This window comes from Euprymna scolopes, chromosome 7, assembly GCF_053919585.1.
Source record: "Euprymna scolopes isolate OS-2025 chromosome 7, ASM5391958v1, whole genome shotgun sequence".
NCBI lineage: Eukaryota > Metazoa > Mollusca > Cephalopoda > Sepiida > Sepiolidae > Euprymna > Euprymna scolopes.
The window spans coordinates 83935485-83958780 of record NC_136488.1 but is presented as its reverse complement, the minus strand read 5'-3'; the positions used below and the strand labels follow the sequence as shown (position 1 = coordinate 83958780).

General features: G+C 32.8%; 1 protein-coding gene across 1 annotated transcript in view; it reads left to right on the top strand.

Annotated features, from left to right (window-relative positions):
- LOC145279816 (ATP-dependent RNA helicase DDX54-like) overlaps nt 1–22792 on the top strand; it is a 59743-nt gene extending 36951 nt beyond the window's left edge. The window contains exons 13-20 of the mRNA XM_080131185.1: nt 820–955; nt 4827–4900; nt 7860–8066; nt 8958–9085; nt 13057–13158; nt 14622–14732; nt 18411–18532; nt 22556–22792. Of these exons, the coding sequence (XP_079987311.1) occupies nt 820–955; nt 4827–4900; nt 7860–8066; nt 8958–9085; nt 13057–13158; nt 14622–14732; nt 18411–18532; nt 22556–22761 (1086 nt within the window). The 3' untranslated portion in view covers nt 22762–22792. The remainder of the gene's footprint in view (nt 1–819; nt 956–4826; nt 4901–7859; nt 8067–8957; nt 9086–13056; nt 13159–14621; nt 14733–18410; nt 18533–22555) is intronic.
- The last annotated feature ends 504 nt before the right edge of the window (nt 22793–23296 follow it).

The window sequence follows — 23296 nt, the reverse complement described above, 5'->3', positions numbered from 1 at the left end:
AAGTTCCTCTAATTAATTTCCCAGCTAAGAACAAGAGCCTTTCAACTTAGCTCTTATGAGGGCCCCCCCCCCCAGGCATGGTGAGAGCGATGTGGACGCCTCGATGCCAGCTAGTAAAAAAGGACTCTCTCTAAAAAACCAATAGTTTTTATCAAATCAGAAATTCCCCTTCCACCTTTCTGGGGTTATTCATTCTTTTCTCTTAGAGCTTATCTCTACCAGACCTCAACCCCCACCTGCACTGAGGTTTTTACTTATTACCAATTAGGCATGATTAGTCACCCCAGGTCGAACAATGCCTGGCGGTGACCCCCTACTCTTGACCCCCATTCTTCATCTTGCTCAACAGAGATTTTAAGAACAGCCTTTCCGTTGTTAACAGATATATAACAGCCATGATATAGGAACAATTCTCATTTGTCTTTCTCTTAAAAACCCCACCCCGGCACTGATGTGATAAGCGATAACTATTTATTTCCCATTGAAATTTTTGCCTCTTCCTATCGCTACATAAGTACAAAATGGAAATTAAAACTGCTTAAGAACAACTATTATCTATTATCATATTTATTTATATATTTTTTTTCTCATTGAAATATTTACTATTTCCCTCTCGGGGGGACAGGAATCTCATAAACATCTGTTTTTCCTTGACCAAGTGTCAGCATGCCCCCCCCCCCAACCATACCTCATCCTCTCCCATCTTCTCTTCCTCTATTTGAAAAGCAAGATCATCTGGTGTCGCCAGGGATCTCGTCATATGTATTCTTACACATAAGAACTTGTACTAAAAGCAATTTTTTTTTTTTTTCATTTCAGCAAAATTTAACCAGAGTGTGTACAAATGCCTATGCACAATATATCAAGTCACGGCCACTGCCAGCCCCTGAATCTGTGAAAAGGATGAAGGAACTCGATAAAGGTGGTTTAAAAATTGGAACTCATCCAATATTCAGTAAGTTTATTCTTCCTTTGTTAAACTTTTTTTGCCGCATGAGCAGAGTAAAGTTGTCAAAAGTGTAGATAATTATATTTTTCAATATCACATTTTTAAAAATGTATACTTAGACAATATCTCTACTATTATATAAAAGGAACTTTATCTGTGCATGTGAGTTTTTTTTTGTTTTTTGTTTTTTTTTTTTTTACATAGGTGTCACCACTTATCAAGGCCGATAGGCCACTCAAGGATAAGGGTTAAAGAGTGTACAGTAGTCTAAAGGACAATATAGTAATCGATAGTAATGGAAGTTCAGTAAATTTGTTAACTTAAGTGGAACGGCTCATCAGAAACTTGTTTACGTTGGATTTGAAGACAATCATATTATAGACAGCTGGAAAGCAGAAGACAATTCCACAGGCGTGCAGTTCTAAGAAAGAAGCTTTGATCATGGAATTTATGTTTAGGTTTAGGCACAGATAAAGAGTGGGGAGAATTATTGATAGTGTTTTCAGCTAGTCGAGTGTATTTTGTGAAAGTTTGGCGAGGGGGGAACCATAGATTGAAGTTCAGTCGAACACTTTCCATGAAAATGACGATAAAGCAGAGACAAACTCGCAACATCTCTTCTGTGAGATAGAGGTTGCAGTGAAGAGAAAAGGACATTTCCCACCAGGCCACAAAGTCTATTTTGAACCCTATCGAGGTAGGACAAGTCTTTTCTAGCAGCTCCTGCCCATATGTGGCAACAGTACTCCATCCTTGGACGTATCTGGCTATTATAAAGAATTGCATCAGCAGTGAGATATCTACTGGATCGATAGAAGCATCCGACCATTTTTCCAGCGGCCTTGGCAACAGATTTGATGTACGTATTCCATTTAAGATCAGGAGTAAAGGTCAAGCCCAGAAGCCTGTCAAAACTTGAGGCCTCACCAAGACGAGAGCCATTCATTTTAATTGATGCCAGATGGGGATCAGAACGTTGATGATGTAAAGATAGAAGCTTGGTTTTAGATGCATTAAAAGTAACCAGCCACTCCTTTCCCCATTGTACAACGTGATCAAGATCAGGGGAGAGAGAATCAGAGAGAACTTGGTCGTTTACTGTTTTAGATGTGCTACCATAGATGGTAGTGTCGTCAGCATCCCTTCGTGGGCTGATTTTTTTTTTCTTTTTAATTTCATACAAATATACTCCATGTGTCTAGTAGTGTTTGTGGACAGGTTTTGTATTGTAATGTGTTCAATAAGTATCGATAATCAAAAAAATCTGATGAAAGAAGGAATAGACGATTTTGACTAAAGATAACACCTTATACAGCCTAGCATCAAAAGTGCATTACCACACAAGCAGAAAGGCCCAGCACATAAAATCCACAGTAGGCTGTTTGATATGACCGGGGTACTTTCGAAATGAATGTTTCTGTTTAGAGTACATGATACTTGGCTTTTGCATTTTAAACTTTAATTCAAGATGCTATATAAAAATAATTTTATAAAACCAACAGTAGGTTCTCTACAGTGCAATGTAGACTACAATGTATTGTGGACTAAGTAACTGCAAGGAGGATTGAAAAAAGTTCAATTTTACTGATCTAGATTAAAATAAAATATGGGAGGTTGAAACATTAGTTGATCCTCATTCACTGCTGGGCAATGTCGGGTCTCCCTGCTAGTATTTTATGTTTGATACTAAAGCTGTATGAAACGGCGATGCTATGAAATGAAGAAAATGAATAAAATGATGTGTATTTTGCACTAGCTTTTAACCGAGCATTACCTTGAAAGTAATGAGAACACGTTGTGCTTCTGATCTCAACTGTAAACAGCATATTATCTTATTTTTTAATTTCTATAATAAAAACATCGTCTTTACTGTTTCTGAATTTTTGAGACGAGGATTATTAATTTGTATTATTTAGATTTTTCGGACTACTGTTCTCACCTTGAGTATTATTCTCACAACGTTTTTGGCTTTAATGGATGTAGAAAAATATAAATAAATTCTGGGGCACAAAAAGTTGCTCATTTCACATCTTTGTAGCTCTTCAAATTTTTGGGTTTAAAAAAAATAGGTTTTACTTTTAGAATGACCTACATATGTATCCAAACTCATATTGAATGTTGGCCCTGTCGGTGGGGCATTAGAATACACCGACTGCCCCCCTGCAGAGGGTAAAAGTCCCTCAATGGGGGTCCTGGATATGACCTTAAACTATATCCAGTGGTGAGGCCCCAGCTTGTGGGCTTTGGGGAGTGTGGAGCCACCCTTTAATTGCCATTGCTCCCAGGTCCACTCTGACTCGGAGTGGTAGTACCTGTTAGGGTCCCAACTATGGGTTAAATAGAAACCGACTTGAAAACAACAAATATATTCTATTAAAAAATTTTTCTTCAAAATCTTTGGATTCGGCATTAAATAACCCGAAAAGGGTTGATATGCCATAAAACAAAAAAAAACCAACCAACCAATCATATTGAATGTACCAATTTGTCTATTTTAGTAAACCTTTGTGAGGAAAAGGGGAATTCAACGTAGAGGATGAGGGTGTGGGCAATAGGCAAGTTATGCACATATGTATTTGATCTTTTCCTCATAAATACTTGATTATAGTCAGCTAACGTACTTCCTAACTTCCGGCGTAATGCTACTGGAAGCGGTGACAAGGTAAATGAGTTCATTTGCTTTTTTTTTTTCTCACGCCTGTATCTTCCCCTGTGCATGTACTTTTTTTTTTGTTTTGTTTTTCTGATATGTTTATACTTTCATTAACATATATTTATTATATGAATTCAAATAAAAAAAACTTTGTTTTTTTTTAATTAAAAAAAAATTATTTTTATAGTTTCATAAACATATTTCTTATAAAATATTAAAATAAGAATTTTTTTTTATTATTAAAAATGCAAATAAAGACTAATTATGTTATTTTATCTGTGATTTTTATATTTGTTAAATTTTATTGTGTACTTTTCAGTGTCCCTTTTTGGTTCCCCCCCACCCCCGACAAAGGAGGGATTGGACCTTGTAATTTCCTCTCGTTCGTCCATTCATTTGTTTGCACTTTTCTCGATAACCACGCCTTGGATTTTTTTTTTTAATTTTGCATAAACATTAGTCATGGTGAAAGTAAATTTTTTGCCAAAACATATTTTTGGGGATAACTTTGGTGGGGCCATTGTAGGGGTAAAATTGCCCCAAAATCAGTCGTCCATTCGTTTGTTCATATTTTTCTCAGTAACCACTTTGAATTTTTAAAAAATTTTACACAAACATTCGTGATGGTGAAAGTAAATTTTTTTATTCAGAATTTTTCAAATCAATCACAGACACGGCTCACTGCAGTCAACACTCCCTACATACAGTTTCATCATGATCGACATGCCCAATGTCAAAGCCATTATTTCCTTCAATGACAAACTTAAAGCATTCGGTTTAAGTATTCTACCTGCACATGGCAAGTTTTTCTTTTGTCGATTCGTCACAATCATAACATAAATGCTTCTTACAGCTTATCATGGCAGGAAAACAGTCTCTTTGCATAACATGCATCGCACAAGGTATGTTTCTCCTTCACAGCATTCACCTTCCTTGACCTAGCAGTCCTTTTCTATATCTTGGTCACTCAAGAAATTCTCTTTCCAGACTTTTTCACTTGTGAAGGGGGACCCCGCATGCTCGGCTTGTTTTATATTTTATTTCAATAAATTGCTTCACAATAGAAATATTGAAGAACAATGAAAGTGAAGGAACTGATTTTTGCTTCCGGTAGCAGCGATGCCGGAAGTTAGGAAATTTGATAGCTGACTATAACTGGAGGATATAATTTGGTGATCTTTATTCATGCCTGACTTAATTTTTTGTGCTTTTTATTTTTAACAGAAAATTTGATATCATCTGTGGAAAATGAGAAGGTGAAATTTTTACAAGCTTTGAAGAATTACAAGACTGAATCAGTAAGTTCTAATATTTGTTTCATAACTTTTTTAAAAAAATGGATCAAATGTATTTTCAGCATCCCAATTTATGTTAGCAACTGAAAGGAACAAGTGTAACATGACACATCTAATGTTACTCAAAACCTGATATTCTTTTTCACATATAAACAAAATATGTTTTCAAATTGATTATGCAGAATGCATTATTGTTGGCATATTCCATGCAGATCATGTAAACCACTGAAAGATGTTAATTAAAAACTTCACTCACTATCCAGGTTTATTGTTTGCATTTCTTTCAATAAGAGGTTTGACATTTGGCTATCCTTATACTAAGTTTCCAGTGATCACAATTGTGATGGTCGACTGTGTCCATTTGTCACTATTTATGGTCTTTCCTGACAGTTTCTTTCCATATCTTCTTAGCATGTCCAGCTTCTTCTTTTTTTTCTTTTTGCTGTCCAGTCACCAGACTTTACTGTTAATGCACGAAATGGATCCAACTTTCACATTTATTCATTAGAAAAAAAAAAAGAAATAAAAATTGTTTGAAGGAAAATGAATAAAGTAATTATTTTTTAAAATAAATTTTAAAATGTTTTAAATAATCATGCAAATGGAAAAAGGCAAATAAAACAAAAGCTTATTAATATCAAACTCATAAAAATATACGCATCTTGCAAAATATTTTGCTGTGCAGTCTATTCCAAAAGTCATCATTTGCATGTTTAAGTTGAGCATACGTGTGATAAAGGGATTTTTTTCCAAAATATATTATGCTATATTTGTTGGATATTATGGCCCAGGATATGTCTGATGTCCTGGTTAAAGGTGTGAGCGATGGACAATTGAACGGGTGACAATATTATGGAAATAACAAACTATTTTCGATATCAGAAGAATGTCGTTAAACAAAAAAATAATACAAACAATGACACAAAAGAATGTTTTGAGTTGAGACTAAAATTTTTAACAGTAAACAAGTAGGTTATAATACGAGCACAAGATTTTGGGAGGATTTGTCAGTTCCCATGAAGGGTGAGTTCACGTAACAGGAGTTTCCAAATGATCTGAGATTGGCAATCGAGTTTCGGCCTTCAGATTGACTGGATACAAAATAGGTAATCCACTCAGTACGAGTTGGACTATAAAGTAATTGTGACCTTGTCAATAATTGAAGTGGATGAAGAATAAAAGCCTACATAATCACCGAATTGTTTGCTATTGTTAAGAAGAAACGACAAAAGGTATGCTATTTGTTGTATACGTAAAACGCCCACCCACACATGGACACAAATGAGACATTATATTATTATGGATATGTTCTTTCTGTTTACACAAAGATGGCTGACACAACTTAATTGACACTGCCTTGAGAATTTTTAAGTGGATTTTCGAGTGTGCTCTATGTAAGATCGAGAAAGTTTCATCCGTGTACCCTTCAGTGCCAATCTAGCACTGCAACACCTATCACTCAATACAATATATTCTTTTAATGGTTAGTGTGAGGCTAGCTATGTGGAGAATACCATTCAGTGCTTGGAGATTAGAATTTCCCAACATGTACCCCCCCCCTTCGATACGTAGGCACAGAAAATGGCCAACATCTAGACATGTATAAGTTCATAAGTCAACCATCTGTGAATATACAGGGTGTTCCAAAAGTCTTGGGCACATTTCAAGTCCTCATATCTGCTTAATGTGCCCAAGACTTTTCGAACACCCTGTATTTTGCAATGCCAGATCTGCACCGGAGTGTACACAGATGACACTTTCTCTATCTTACACAGAGCACACTTGTAAATCCGTATAAAAATCTTTGAGGTGGTGTCTATTAATTTGCATCCACTGTCTCTGTGTAAACAGAAGAAACATAGTCATAATTTGGAACTAATGGGTATTCGATGAGATTGTTTCTTTTTGTCCTTCCCCTGCCCATACTATTTTTTTTTTGTCTACCCTCACTGGTAATTTATGGTCTTTTGACCACGTTTTAAAACGATGTTGCTTTCCCCCATTGCTGACGTTTATTTTAAAAAGTGTTGGCTGAAAGACATCTATATAGGGTTTTTTCTCTCTACCCCACCCCTTATTTACCCCCCCCCCTTTTGTTTAATTTTTTTTTTTTTTTTTTTAAATGTTGAATTAGATTTAAGGAGAAAAATATTTTTGAAGTGTATTTTAGCTTCTGTCAGTTATCACACTTTTTCTTCTTTAATATATGTTGAAACTAAATAAAAACATTTTTTTAAAATGCCTCAACAATTAATAATGTATTGTGGATTGCAGGAAGACATGTGAAGCTTCCTCCTGGTGCATCACAATGGGTCCCCAACTAGAGCTAGCAATCAATCGATTTGATTTAAAAAAAAAAAATTGTCAATTTCACCGATTTTAATGACAATAAAAATATAGGATTGTGAAACATTTGTTGATCAGCATTCAATCCCGGGCAACATCGAGTATCCCTGTTAGTGTGTATGTATATATGTGTATATATTAAGATGGCTGACCTTATTGGGTCGCAATTTTTATCTTAATATCTCTTAATAATCTATAGGAGTTGTGGGGGGGGGGGATTTTTGTTTGCTGCTTTGTTGTAATTTTTTTTTTTTCTAAACAAGAACTTTTTGAATTCTAACGGCGATATATAGTTTGAAAAAAAAATCACTCATTTCAGGTCAAATACATTATATATTTTGAATTTTAACAAGTATGATTCATCCAAAAAATAAGAAAGAACAAAATCAGCCTTTTCACTATACAAATGTACCAAATATTTTCAAATATTGTATTAGCATTTTATTTAGTCAAATCATCCATCCCGAGGTAGTCTTGAAATAAAGACGAAACATTAATGAATATATAAATAATTTTGGCTTTTCCTTTTTCACATATATGTGTGTATGTATATAAATTGCATGCAATGCTTCAAGCAAACTACATCAACCTGTTACAAACAAAATTCCTATTTCAGACTGTGTTTGAAATTTGTGCAAACAACAAGAACACAAGACCATTGGACGTGATGAAAAAGAAACGCGAACAGCATGAGAAAGTGATTCAACAAAGGTTATACAAAGAGCAACAAGCCGAGGCAGAAAAACGTTTGATAGAGGAAAACATGGCAGCAACACAGTCCGCTCCTTTGGATCTGATCGATTCAACGGATCCAGAGCTCAATGTAAGATTTTAGCAGATCTTTTAATATTAGGAAATAATCTTTTTTTTTATTTTTATTTTTTTTTTATTGGGAGGCGGGGGGGGGGGGGGTCCTAATTGGCCTAATTGATACCATCACAAACTATAGAATATTGTGTTCAATTATGCATTTGTACGATTAGAAAATATATAAACCCACAATTTGTAAAACATATTACCACAGAACTGCTTCCCAGCAAACTACAACATTTTCAAGTTCGATGTTAACAACTACTTGTTTTGCTATCCTCTTCAGTAATCAGATTTTGTATATTGCATTCATCATTTCCAATCCTCACAGTATTGTTTATCATCCACCTGACAATCTCGCTAGTCTTTATCCTCAATGGTAAATAGTGATTCACTAGCATAAAAGAAAAAGGCACTCGTGCTCTTTAACTAATAAAAAATATTTTTTTGTTTGTTTTTATTTATGAAAATATCGAATTAAGGCTTAAACTTAAGGGATCTTGAAGAAATTGAAAGTCCGGGAATCTTGCATAATTGGCATCTAATGACTGCTGCTCAAATTTAATGCAAATCTGAAATATTTGAATTTTTAAATGTGATATTGCACCTCATAAAAAAAAACCTTGAAAGAAACTAAAATTTAAGGCCTGTTTTAATTGATGTTAAATTTTAGAAAATCTTTATGAATATTTCTAACCTTCCACTCCCTTCATATATAACTAAATCAAACTAAATATTACCTGCATCACCACTCATTATGCTTAGTAGCTGTGTTTTCAAAATTTATAATGATCAGTTAATTAGTTTGAGTTAATCCTGTACAAAAAAATCTATAAACATACATACCTAACTTTTGATTTTGTTTTGTTTCATGTTAATAGTTTTTTTTGTTTCTCAATTTCAGAACGTGTTTACTTGTGTTGTCACAACAAAGGCATCAAAAGGTGTCTTCAAGAAAAAGGAGAAAAAACGTCTTGTCAAAGATGAGAATTATGTCCATTATCGACCTGCCGATTATCAGACTGAAAAATCGTGAGTTTATCGCTTATTTACCAGCAGGGTAACTTAGCCTTGCCCAGTTGCTCATATTTTATAACTTTAAATATCAACAAAAATCTCACAATGCTTTATCCCAGGGCCATGCTTAGTGCCCCCACAGACCCTGCAATTGCGGGGTGGCCGCAAGGCCCTTGTGGGCCGCATGGCTCCTGGATGCTGTAAGGCCCTTTTTAACATCGCAGAACTATTGCAATGAAAAAAGGACTAACTTGAAAATAATTATCATATCGTCTTTCTCTCGCTATCAAATATTATTCATATATATATATATATATATATATATATATATATATATATAAGTATACATATGTATACATATATACAAATTAGTCAGATCATCAGACTGGTGAAGAAGTGTTTTGCCGAGAATTTTTCTATCCACTCGTAGATACAAATTCACAAAGTCTCCAGGAACGTTTTAAAAATATAAACGATTTCAAAACAAAGTATGGGTTTTTGTGTGGCGCAAGTAACATGAAATCGGCAATAACATCAGAAATGTTGCTGTCCTGTTGTGCTGCTTTGGCAAAAGGTGTTGGAGAAGGTGATATTGACTGTGAGAAACTACAGCGAGAAATTATTATTTTCATCAATCTCATGGACAATAAAAAGTGCATTACATTTTCCGCCATTAAATGTATAAACTATATAATGAAACATACACTTGTCAATTTATATCCCAACCTAGCTGTTGCACTTAGAATTGTAACTATATTGCCAGTTACAGTGGCATCCTATGAACATAGTTTCTCTAAACAGAAACTAATTAAAAACTTTCTTCGGAACTCAATGTCTCATGAAAAGACTGGCTGGCTTATCTGTTATAAGCATTGAACATGAACTAAGCCGAGAAATTGACATGGGGAATTTAGTGCAGCAGTTCACCACAGTGAAAGCCAGAAAAGTGAAATTTTAAATATAAAGATGGTAGGTAAATAAATTTTCTTCGATTCCATTTTCAATTTTGGTTAAAACAGTTTACTGTTAATTTTTTCGACACTGGCCAAAGTTTTCTTTCGATTGAATTTGTTGCTTCAGTATGCACAAAAAGAAATACTCAATGAGAAATGAAAGAAATTTACTTGAGTAAATGAACTAATGAACATCTTTGGCACATACGTAGCCGGGAGCTCTTGTTCTTTAAAAAAATATGCATGTGTGAGTATGCACAGTAGTTTCCACCGGAGGACTGAAAATGCTTTTTTCAGCATCTTGATTTACTATCCAAGAGAATACAAATTAACACATCTGTAAAAAAAAAAACTCTTTACTCCTACAAGTATGTGCCTTTTTATTATTTAACATATAAGTGAGGTTTATGTTTACTATTAATAAATGGTAAAATTATTTTTATTTCAATCAACAAATATATTTTGAATAGTTTTCATTTTTGATATTTTTTTTTCTTTTTCTGATTTCCCATCGCTCTACATTACATTGTGACATTAGTTTGATTCTTATTCTTAATTGATTTGTGAAATAATCACATTATCTAACAATCATATTACAGAAGGTTTCATGCAGCAGTAGCCATGTCCAAAAAATCGCCTGGTTTTGACCCACCATGATTTAATCTTCTGATTAATTAAAACAAATGAATGAAAAATATATTTATTTTTAGGGCATCATAAAGAGAAACGATTAAATAAAAATTTCATGTAAAACTTATATTGTTTAGAAATTTTTTTCATTAAAAAATTTGAAATTGAAACTGTGTTAATGACCGATCCAAAATGATGGTAATGTATTTCATTACATAAAAAACAAAACATGGTTTCATATTGATTTTTATTCAAAATTCAAAAATCTATTAAAAATCAGGTTTTTAACCGATTTTTGTGCGGTTTTCACCATTTTTTTTAAAAACTTGTTTATTTAGCTATGCAATCTATTTCATTATTATTTCACTAAAACAGACCCAAATTGGTGAGAAAAACATTTTTAAAAAAATCAGTGTTCACTAATATTTTTTTTTCAACTTAAAGGGAATAGATTGAAAAAAACATTTACAGTAAAATGTGTAAGTGTTCGCTCATCGAATCTTTTTTTATAAGCGAAAATATCAAAATAAGCAAGTATGGTGACTCGCACATGCTAAAAATACATACAAAAATAATTAAGATTAAAAAACAACAAAAAACATGCATTCATATATGAATGTAAACGTTTCCATTATATTTGTGCCTTTTTTAATATTTAAATACAGAAGCGAAAGTCTTATTCACCTGAAACAAATTTTATCGCTTGCGAGCTACCATATTTTCAAGGGACATGTCTTAAAGAAAGTAAACATCATGACACCTCACATTTAACTTGATATTTACTACGTATAATTACAGCTTGGTAAGTAAATAATTATTACAGTCCCTCTTATTAGTGATTGAATAACTATTTAAAAAAAATAACGTCATTTATTGACAGTTATTTCAAATTATTAACCTTTCTTTGCTTGTTTACGAAAAAAAAAAAAATGCAAAATGGCGACAAATTTTAATTTGTAATATTTACGTTTGTAATTTCAATGTTAAAATACTTGATGGTGATTTTTGAGGCTTTTCTTCGTTTTGTTTTAAAGTTTAATCTTTTTTCTTTAAATTGAATTGGTTATAAAGTAGTATTTTTCAATTTTAATATTTTTTCTAAACGTTTAAACTTGAGGGGTGGATTTAAAACGCTATTTTTTTTGGACACGCCTAATGCAGCAGTAGCGCATTTATTATCTTTTAAGTGAAATACTTTAACCAGATAACATGCTAAAAGTATGAGATAAATTAACAACAAAAAAATTTACGCATTTTTTAATAAGTTATCAAGTTTATATCTATCTATATAGAGGCTATTTAGTGTTTAATGCCTTTCTTCTAGATCGAGACATTTCAAAATGACTTGGTTACTTTTAATGTTGTTTTGATTTAATTCGTTTTTACTCCCCCCCCCCCTCCATACCAACACTCCTAAACTCTAATTTTAGACAGTATATCAAACTTTCTATAGCAAAATAGTTTTAAAATTCGGGTTGAAATTTTTTTTTAAATTCGTTTTAAAAAATTGGTAGGAGATTGAAAGCCCAAACATCCTTAAATGGCTATAAAAATAGCTGCGAAATACTAAAAAGTAGCTAATGGTTTTAAAAAGGTTAGCTGCAAAACAACAATTCTTCGATTTCTTCATGATTACAGAATATCTGCATTCTTTCAAGAGCATTTTATTCTGTTTAAAGTACCATTCATTGTGGGTTCAGTATGTTGAAGGAGGGGGGTGCAACGGGTGCGCAAGATGAATTGTGTCGGTAGGGACGGTAGGGGGCCGCAGAGCGCATTCTGGGGGGGGGGGCACACTGTTCCTAAGCACAGCACTGCTTTATCCATGAACACCAGGGTATTTTGTACTGCTCAGTTGGACATAAAATTTTTATACGATTGCTAATAATCATTGTATGTAAATTTTATCATAGTTGTATTTGTTTTATTTCTAATTTTCGACGATCAACAAAAATCTTATTCAGGTAGGTAGAAGAATGACTTTACTTTGGTTAATATTTACATGTTAACTCCCTTTTTTTGTTCTCTTTTAGTACAAAATCAACAACTTAATTGAGAGTGGCTGCTCTCACAAATGAATGAGGAAGTGTCAAAGGAATATTAAATTCACAAGTGGTCCCCAGTCAGAGTATTTTTAATATTTCCAATATTTCAAAAATAATCTTTTCATCAAGGAGAATGTGTACGAGGACATTTGTGTTATTTTTTTTCTTTTTACAAAAACTTGGTAGGGTGTAGTTTGCCCCTGATTGTTAGACAGTAAAAAATTTTAGGTTGAATGTGAGTCGATGTGACAATAGGTTTGTCCTATGCAAAAATTGTGACCTCATTTCATATCACATTTTCTTTGTATGTGGATCCTTTTATTTAAAGTTTTCAATTTATTTATTTTTAAAATTTCAGTTTGAGTATCAATGGATTTAATCAAGAAGTTGTAAATTGTGGTTTTGAAGTGACAACAGATGATGTGACTGAAATGAAGAAATCTCAAAATAAAATGAAATGGTAAGTTTTTCTTTTTTTGATGGATATATTTCCTCTCTTAGCTCATTTCTCCTCTTTTCTTCCTTCTCTCTCCTCTTTCTTCTTCTTCCCCTCTCCGCCTTTCTTCTTTCTTCTCTTTCTCCTCTCCCTCTTTCTTCTTCTTCCCCTCTCCGCCTTTCTTCTTTCTTCTCTTTCTCCTCTCCCTCTTTCCTCTCCTTCCCATTCCCTCTTTCTTCTTCTTCTTTCTTCTCCTTCTTTCTTCTCCTTCTTCTTTCTCTTCCTCTTTCTCCTTTCTTCTCCTTCCCACTTTCTCCTCCCCTCTTTCTTCCCACTTTCTCCTCCCCTCTTTCTTCACACTTTCTCCTCCCCTCTTTCTTCCCACTTTCTCCTCCCCTCTTTCTTCACACTTTCTCCTCCCCTCTTTCTTCACACTTTCTCCTCCCCTCTTTCTTCACTTTCTCCTCCCCTCTTTCTTCACTTTCTCCTCCCCTCTTTCTTCACACTTTCTCCTCCCCTCTTTCTTCACCCTTTCTCCTCCCCTCTTTCTTCCCCCTTTCTCCTCCCCTCTTTCTTCCCCCTTTCTCCTCCCCTCTTTCTTCCCCCTTTCTCCTCCCCTCTTTCTTCCCCCTTTCTCCTCCCCTCTTTCTTCCCCCTTTCTCCTCTCCTCTTTCTTTCCCTCTCCTCTTTCTTCCTCTTTCCTTTTTCTTCTCCTCTCCCTCTCCTCATTCTTCCACTCTCCATCTCCTCTTCCTCTCCTCATTCTTCCGCTCTCCATCTCCTCTTCCTCTCCTCTTTCTTCTTCTCCTTCCCCTCTCCTCTTTTTTCTCCCCTCCTCTTCTTTCTCCCCTCTTCTCTTTCCCCATTTTCTCCCTTTTTCCCTTCTCTCCTCCATCTCAGTCCTTCCTCTTTTTTTCTCATCTCTTTTCCTCTTTTTTCTTAATCTTTCATTGTGGCATCCCACAATGTCAGCAGGGGTTTTAAATTTGCTGATTGCAACCGCATGCAGTGGAATAAAATAAGAGTTTTCGCTGTAACGTTTAAGGATGGAATTCTGGTCATTGGACAGATTTTCATCTAAGAAAATGCTGTGATTTGCTGTTTATACTGTGGACATCTACCTTTTAGTTTTTATAATTCTGGAACTACTGTCTAATTTTCACTTAAAGAGTTGTACTCCTGTTTGGAGTAGAGGAAATGATCCATTTTTTCAATAAATGTTGATTGAGAATTCACCAGTCAACAAGTGAGAGATGAAACATGAAAGAAGACTAACAGTGTTACTCATGGCCTGAAGGATTACAGTGGTTTTTACGAGAAGAAAAATGGACGACAAAGGCAATTTTTGTCTTTAACGTAATCCAACAAAATGGGTAACACTAAGCAAGATTTGACATAGTGACAAAATACCTAAAAGAATAATTACTAAAAGTGAATAAAATCATCTTGTCATGTATTGTATTTAATTTTCTTTATTTTCTTTACAGGGACAGAAAAAAGAAAAAGTTCATCTCGATTAACTCGATTGAGAGTAAAAAAGAGAAGAAAATCAAAACTGAAAGTGGCGTCCTCATTCCAGCCTCTTACAAAACTAATTTATATCCTTTTTGCAATTATTGTATGAGCCACAACATTCAATAGTTGAGAATTCAGTTAGCTATTGCGTTAATTGTAACAACATGGCTTTTTATTTTATTTTTTTGTTTTATTTTTTCTTTGCTTTACTTTTCAAGTAAAAATGCAAGTTGTTTTCTATTATAAACTTATTTATCTCTATTTTATATACAATTCATTATGTCTATTATAGGTTTATATATTTATGTGTACAGGATTCACTCCTAAACTAATTGATCATTAGGAATGTGAGAATGCAGCTGCGAGACTAAATTGACCTAAACGTGCACTATATTTAGTTTTGTTTTATGCAAAGGGGGTAAATAATTGTGAAAATTCAAACACCTCTGATTTTTGTGAAATTCTGACAGCATCAGACATCAATTAATAAATATTCCGAAAAGTTCAGTTTCTTTGGGATGTTTTAAAAGGTTTTTAGTGGACATATTTTTTTTTTTTATGGAAATCGCTCCAAACAAGGCTTGAAGCCACTTGATGTAAGGAGTTAAAAAAAAATACTACTTCAAGGTTAAAAACTAGCCAACGATAAGTGTTAGATATATGTTGGTCTCGGCATGATTCTCCATTTAGAAAGATACTTATTTTATTTCAAAGAAAGAAATATATCCTGGCTGGCTGGACTCCAACCGTAGATATTTTCAATTCTCTGTGCCCCTCTCCTCCTTTTCTCCAGACTAGACACCAGTCACTTGTAATGTTTACCATTCACATGCACCAATGAAACATGTAGCTCAGTGCATGTCTACATTGCCTTGAATATCTGGACAAGCTATGGAGTTGATGCAACCACCTAAGATGCTGAATGTGTAAGCCATCTGTAATCCCACCAATACCAATTGACAAGCATATACTGTTCTCATTCTAGAGGTTTTGAAGGTGTATATAGTGAAGGAACTAAATAAACACAAATTAACTACAGTGTGGCCCCCAAAAAACGGGCCCTAACTCTAATTAGGCCCCATTTCTCAGTGTTTTGTTCAAATGAAATGAAACTTTGGTCATAACTAGTTTATTATATTCAAAACATCACATCAAAACACTAGGGTCTTTGGCCTTTTTTTTTTTTCCGTTCTACAGCATATGTTCTAGATGGCATCCATTTAGCTTTTGCTTTTTTTTGGTGGGGGGTCACTCTGTATTATTGCATATGCTTAAGAATTAAATAATGGGTTTAATTTGAAATTCTTGGAAAGGGCTATGGCTAAAGAAGGCCAGAAAGTGCAGCAGCCAAAATATTGTGAATATAAAAGCAACTTGGTGTTTCTTGTTTTGTATGTTTTATGGCAAATTAACTGAAGGAATATAGAAAAAAGAAGGGAGCAAAAGATGGTCCCTGCCATTGAAAATCTCATCATTGCAGGAATTTTTTGCAGTGATAATTTATTGCAGAAACATCTTAACCACTAAATCTTTATCACACTTTTCTCCACCAATGCTGTTTTCAGTACTAATCAAGGAAACATTTTGCTCACCACTGGAACTTAGTTACATGGTATACTTTTCCCTGACAAGTTTTCAAAACTGATTTCTATTGCTTAATGATCTTAGCCGTTAGAGTTCTAAGACATCATTGTTAACTTCCTGTCTTTTATGAATTTCAAAGCACGCCAGTCACACATGGTCGATACATCTCACATCAAGGTTTTACGCGTTAGTCAAAGACAGGCTCTCATAGTGATAGTGAAGTATATCAAGACTATTTCCACCATTTGATTCAGGTTTTTCATCATCACGTTTGCCAAATCAACTCTCTAGTTGTACTGTTTCACTTTTCCTGCGCAAAAAACACCTTAAATCTCCCAATTAATGCAATTTTTAAAATTCCATACACAGATCTCAAAAGGTATATCAACACATACACAACAGAGAAATGGCAAACTTATTAGAATGAACATCCTAACAACAAGCTTCACAAAATAATGCAAAAAATTAAAAAACAAGAACAAAATACAAAACTAAACAGAATAGAAGAAGTCAAACGAACAAGAATAAAAATAGGCCATACACATTTAACCCACTTATATCTACTAAAAAAGAGAAAGCCAACCCATCTGTATACCTTGTCAAACACAACTCACAATAAAACACATATTAATTGAATGCACTGATTTTGTAACAACAAGGAATAATTTTTACAAAGAAAACATTATTAAGGATTTATTCGATAAAAAAAAATCTCCACATCATGCTTCCATATCTTTAAAAAATTGGCTTTTATAAAAAAAATTTAAAAAGAACTCTTTATTTTTATAAAGAGTTTTTTTTTTAATTTTTTTTATAAAAGCTAATAAAAGCAGGTGGCAAAGGCTCCCAGAACCCATAAACACATGGCATAAAATAACCCAAAAGAGTTGGCATGCCATAAAAACCAACCAACCAAACAAACACTCTTCCTGCATAAAAAGTAATGTAACAATAGAGACAAAATAGAAAAAAAAATTTGGCCTTCAGGACAAGATCAAAGTGTAGTATCTGTTCTTCAGATGCTGCACTCCAATTTCTTGTTCTGTCAGTGGAGGAGAAATCCTTCAAGACTGAGACAATTTTAATTTTTGTTCCTTTTCTCCACGTTAAAAAACGACCCTGGTGTCTAACTCTGTCCCGTGGGGAGGCATTGTAAATAGGAACAATAGACAAAAAACTGATACTTACCAACTTCAAAGGATAACTATTTTCCAGAGACAAAAAAAAGAACATGCATTCATAACAGCATTATTAACATACTTAGTAGGATCCAATTTTGCTGTTAATATTAATTTCCTTTTTGAAATAATAAACGTCTCTCAGGGTCAATACTATTAAAAAAAAAAAAAAAAAAAAAAAAAAGTATATTCTTCTTTCTTAGAATAATTGTCATTTGTAACTAAATATCCTTTGAATAAATAAAACAAATATATGCCTCTTTTATTTATATATTTAAAATTGTAGTAATTTAATTAGTTTAAAATTAATATATATTTTGTCTTGTTTTAAAAATAAGTGTCAGTTAAATTTTCCTCAAATCAATAAAATGAATGTCACTTTTTGAAATGTTAGCATCCATTTTTAGAAGATTCTGCACTTCAAATTACTCTATTGCCAAATTGCAGTGACTGTGCAATCCTATCCTGGAATGAAAGACTGTGTTGTAGATCTCATAAATGTTGGTGGTGTCTGGTTGCTAGCGCCCTTTGCCGTCTGTGCTCTCTCTCGCCTTCCTCCAGTGTTGGTCTCTTCTCTCCTGATTTCTTTTTAAGTATGCCTTTACAACTCTTCTTCAGCAGCTGAGATCTTCAGTCATGGACTCCTAGCCTGTTTGACCTTCCCCCCATTGTCTTGCAGCAATGTAGGACAAGTTTTTCTGCTGATTTGTAGCCAGTTATTGATTTAATATTGTACTGTTTTAGTCGATGAGACAACAAAATTTGATTTTGGAACAGTTCGTTTTAATATGTATAATAACAGAACATTTTTTTTTTTTACCTTAGTGACATCAGATTAATCACCATTCAATATCTTTGGATGTAGGTTTCATTTTTTTTTTTTTAAATATGTGTTAAAAGTGATACATACAAACATGAAATGCCTAAATTTTTAATTATATTCTTTCATTATTTCTGCCTGAAAAGAAAAATGCTTTTTTTTCCTTAACTGTGATTCACCTATGAGAAATGGAAACAAAGAAATATGATTGATAATAAAGAAGAAAGTGATCAAGAGGAAATGCAGACAGATGATCCTCGTCAAGAAAAAGGAATACAGGTTATGGGAATAAATAAGAGACGTAAGTTTACTTTCATCAATCTCCTCTCTCATTTTTTTTTTTCCTTAATTTACTAATGGGTCACCACTTATTAAGACGCAATGGCCAGTGTTGTTACTATTTTTGCTTTTTTGTGACTTTATTTTTAATTAGCTGTTTGCTAACTGACTATCGCTTTGCAAAGTTTGCTTTTTGAAATACTTGATTTGGTTTGGTTTATACAACATATCGACTCTTTTTGGGTCATTTAATCTGTTTATTTTGGTGAAAGTTTTTATTCTTCGAGTTCTTTATATCTTCAAATATTTATTCATAGTGTTTAGTTTGGTAGAGGAAAATTGTTTTTGGCTTTGCAGAACATGATTGAGTTTTGCAACAAAAGAGATATGGGGATCCAATAACATCAATGTTTGGTGCATTTTAGGTCAGGAAGCTGGTATCTTCAGACAGCCTGATCTGGTAGCACCAGAGAAATACTCGAAACGTTAAATTAAAACAAACATTTCATTCATAATGTTGTTGTAAACACAAAAAATCTTTCTCATTTATCCATATCAATGGGAATTAACATTTTGGTCATTTCAGTACAAATTAATATATCTTTCAAACATGACTGTAAGAAAACGAAAGAAGAAATCAATTTGCCTTTTCATTTGCAACTAAGCCGCAATTTGTCGAAAATTAAATCGATTCTCTAAAAAAAAAAAAATTTTTAACACATATTTGCGAAACAGTACTAATGGGTATATTAATAAAAACAATCATTGAAATTGAAAAGCAATCATAAATAATTGTTAATTAATAAAATATCCTATTTTAAAGCCAATATGCAAATTAGTTAACCTTGCGACTGATAGTGCTTATACTTAAGTAATATATAAACAAGATGGCATATGTTGAATTGAATTCATTTGTAATAGTCCATTTTGACTGTACCGTTAGTGTGAAAAATGGGATGAATTTTAACATTCATTTAGATAGAGGTGATGTTTTTATTATGGTAAAAATATATTAACTTGGGAGGATGGTATTATGACAAATATACACTACATCCCACCACCACCCAAAGGAGAATGGTCTCATGAAAACAGAACAGATACTACCCCCCCCCCAACCTTGAATTGAGCATTGAAAGCCAATACAATAGTAAATTAAAAGAAGTGATAGCATGATTCGGTTTCAGGCCAATATCAAATCACCATCAATAGGGCCTCTTTAGTTTTGAGAAACAATGGATACCCCCTGTAAGAGTAGTTGCATGTATAATAGTGAAACAAGAGTTGCCACACTGTTCCTCAGTTGGAACTGTCTGATTTCAGTGATAAGAAATCTAGGATGACTGGAAACAATAAGCAGAGAGCACATACAGTACTTGGTATTCTTAAATGGGCACCCATTTTAGTACTGACCAGGCTCAACATTGCTTAACTTTGGTGATTTCATAGGAACTGGTGTGTCAACATGATTATGCTGTTCGTAATAGGTAACTAATATCTATATAATTAATGGAAGAAAATGTGTTTTATTTCAAAGTGTTTTTGTTGAACAATTTTAAAATGATATTAAACAATGACAATATTTTTAAACTTCTGAAACATTTCTGTGTCAGACCATAACATGTCCAATGATCGGTCAATATTACCATTGGCAACATTATTTTAAAGGAAATTCAGTTAGAAAATTAGTTAAAAATAATTTATTTGGTTTATCTACTCATTTGTAACATATTTACATTAAAAAAAAATTAATAGAAATTAACTTTTGGTTTTTTTGTGACTTTCTTTTTAATAGAGGTAATCTTTTTACTTGTTCTATTCATTTAATGTCGATTTTCTCTTATTCAGAGATCAGACATTTTCTGACATTATGCAAGCTCTCACGATTCAGATATTGAACAAATTGCCTTTTAATTTTGTTAACTATACTTGCAAATATATGCCTCCTCCTGTTGCATTTTCTTTTTTTTTAATGATATTAAACAGTGTCAACCCTTCTTTAAATATTTCTAAACTTCTGTAAATATTTCAGTACTTATGCAGAATACAGACCGTACTATTAAAAAAAAAATTTTTTTATATCGTTTTGAAGTTAAATTCAAATTTTAGAATATCTTTTGTTTATTAATTTGTTAGGTGAAAGTACAGAATAATTAAAAAACGTCCTCCCCTTCTCATGTGAAGAATGGATTTCTTAATATCTCAACACAACCTGTATTCTGCATAAGTATGAATAATTCTTTGATGTAATCAGAAACCAATATGTCTAATAATTTGTCAACATTATTGGTGATAGAAATAATTTTAAAAGAAAACGTTTGTATTTAACAGAAGATATAAACATGTTAAGTTCCATAATTATTGATTGTGAGTAAAATAATGAGTGGCAGACATCTTGTTTATTGACACGGGACTTATCACTTTGCTCACAACTAATAATTATGGAATATAACATATAACATGCTTTCATCTTCTATTATAAGAAATTTTTCCATTAAAATAATTTGTAGCTAATAGTAATATTTTGCCAATAATCTGCTTCATTTGAAAAATGTGAAAAGACATCGTTTATAAAAAAAATATTCAGAAATGAGAATTCCAGCAAATCCATTGGATTCTGAAAATTTTTACTTCAATTACATTCAGGTACTTACACAGAATATGAACCATGCTATTTTATTTTTACAAAGAGGATTTTCAAGTTTAACTCAATTTTTACAACGTTGTTTTACAATCGTTCACTATACAGAGAGAGACAACTCTCTTTTAATAAGAAATTCATTTTTTTATCTCCTAACTTAGGACGCTCGATGTAATAATATTTTTATTAAATCAAAATATCAAAAAAAAAAAAAAAGAAAGCTGCGACAAATTTTTTACAAAGAGATTCATTCACTTTTTTCATCTCATAATTTAGAATGCTCGAGTCAACAATATTTTTTATTAAATCAAAACATTAAAAAAAGAAAACTGACAATTTTTTTAAATGTAACAAAGTTCATAACATTAATAATACAAAATGTCGTCTGTACACAACTATTAAGAAAAATCCAACAAACCAACAATATTTTCATTGGATGAAAACATTTAAAAAAGAAGCTGCAGCAACTTTTTTATTTAATTAAAAAATAAATGATATGGTAAGATGTTTTAAGAATTAGTCTTTAACCTTTAAAAAAATACAGAATGAAACTCTTTAGTAAAACAAGGATGAAACTTTAAAAGCTGCAGTGACTTTCTTTTTGAAAATGCGATGAAAGTTGTAGAGAAATTGTAAATAGCTATAAAACTTTCAAGCTTGTTTTATTAAAGAGTTTCATGCTTTGTATTTTTTAGGGTTAGACTAATTTTTTAAAAAACCTTACCATAACATTTACTTTTTAATTAAAAAAAAAAAATTGCCGCAGCTTCTTTTTTAAATGTTTTCATCCAATGAAAATATCGTTGGTTTGTTGGATTTCTCTTAATAGGCACGTACAGACTGCATTTTGTATTTTTAATGTTATCAACTTCGTTACATTAAAAGAAATTGTCACACCTTTCTTTGATTTAATAAAAAATATCGTTGACTTGTGCGTTCTAAATTATGAGATGAAAAAAGTGAATGAATCTCTTAAAAGTAAAAGAGAGTCGTCTCCCTCTGAACAGTGAACGATTGTAAAACAGCTCCATTTTTATGGTATCTTTTTGTTTATAAATTGTTAGGTGAAATTACAAAATAGTTTTTAAAAACAATTTCATGTTAAGAATAGGTTTCTAAATAATAACACTATTTCAGTACAAGCCATATTCTACATGTACCCACATTCTTCCAGCTCTGTTCACAATATTTTGGTATAATAGGTGTGGAAGGTCAGCCTGTGTTAGTCAAATGATTTTCCTTAAAACACAAAAATTGTTTCTACGCATCTGGTTTACAGAAAAAACAATGCAAATAATTTCTCATGCCCAAAATCCGTTTTTGAGTTGACAAAATGTTTGTTAATATGTGGTTTTATATAAGCTTGTGATCTGCATTGACATTTTACTTTCTTTCTTTTATGGACAGGAGCTTCAAAAGCCGAACTAGGAGACACGTCAAATGTTGGTGGTAAGAAACGTAAGTTTAAGAAACGGGAACGTAAGAATGCCCAACAGATCCTGAAGAGTCGAAAGATGAAGGCAAAGAAACAGTCATACGAAAAATACAGACATGCAGAAAATATGAAAAAGAAGAACAAGAATAAAAGAAATAAAAATAAAAGTCGGAGTTAATTCCGGTTTTTAACTGTTTATAAATTCTAAAGCGTTTGTTGTTGTTGTTTTAACCGTTTGCACTATGTAAGTTCACTTGCCCTGCCGATGTAAGTCATAAGATTTAGTTTGTCTGACATACTAGCTGAAGTAATTACCTATGTTAGATTTCTAAAATTTTCTATGGACCATAAAACCATACTAACAGGGAGACCCGACATTGGCCAGGATGGAATGATGATCAACGAATGTTTCACACTCCCATATTTTTGTCATCGAAATCTGTCTAATCGGTCAGGCCTTTTGGCTTGTGTGGTAATAAAACTTCCCAAATGCACTTGTGATGTTAGGCTGTGTAAAGTGTTAAATTTGGTCAAAATCGACTGTTCCTTCTTTCATCGGATTATTTTGATTATCGATTCTTATCGAAAACATGCTGATATAAAATTTATCTAAAAAAAACTCTCCAGGCACATAAAGTACCTTTGTGTGAAATTTCATAAAATCGGCTGAGCCGTTTAGGAGTCCATAGGGAATGGACTCGCACACAATTTGG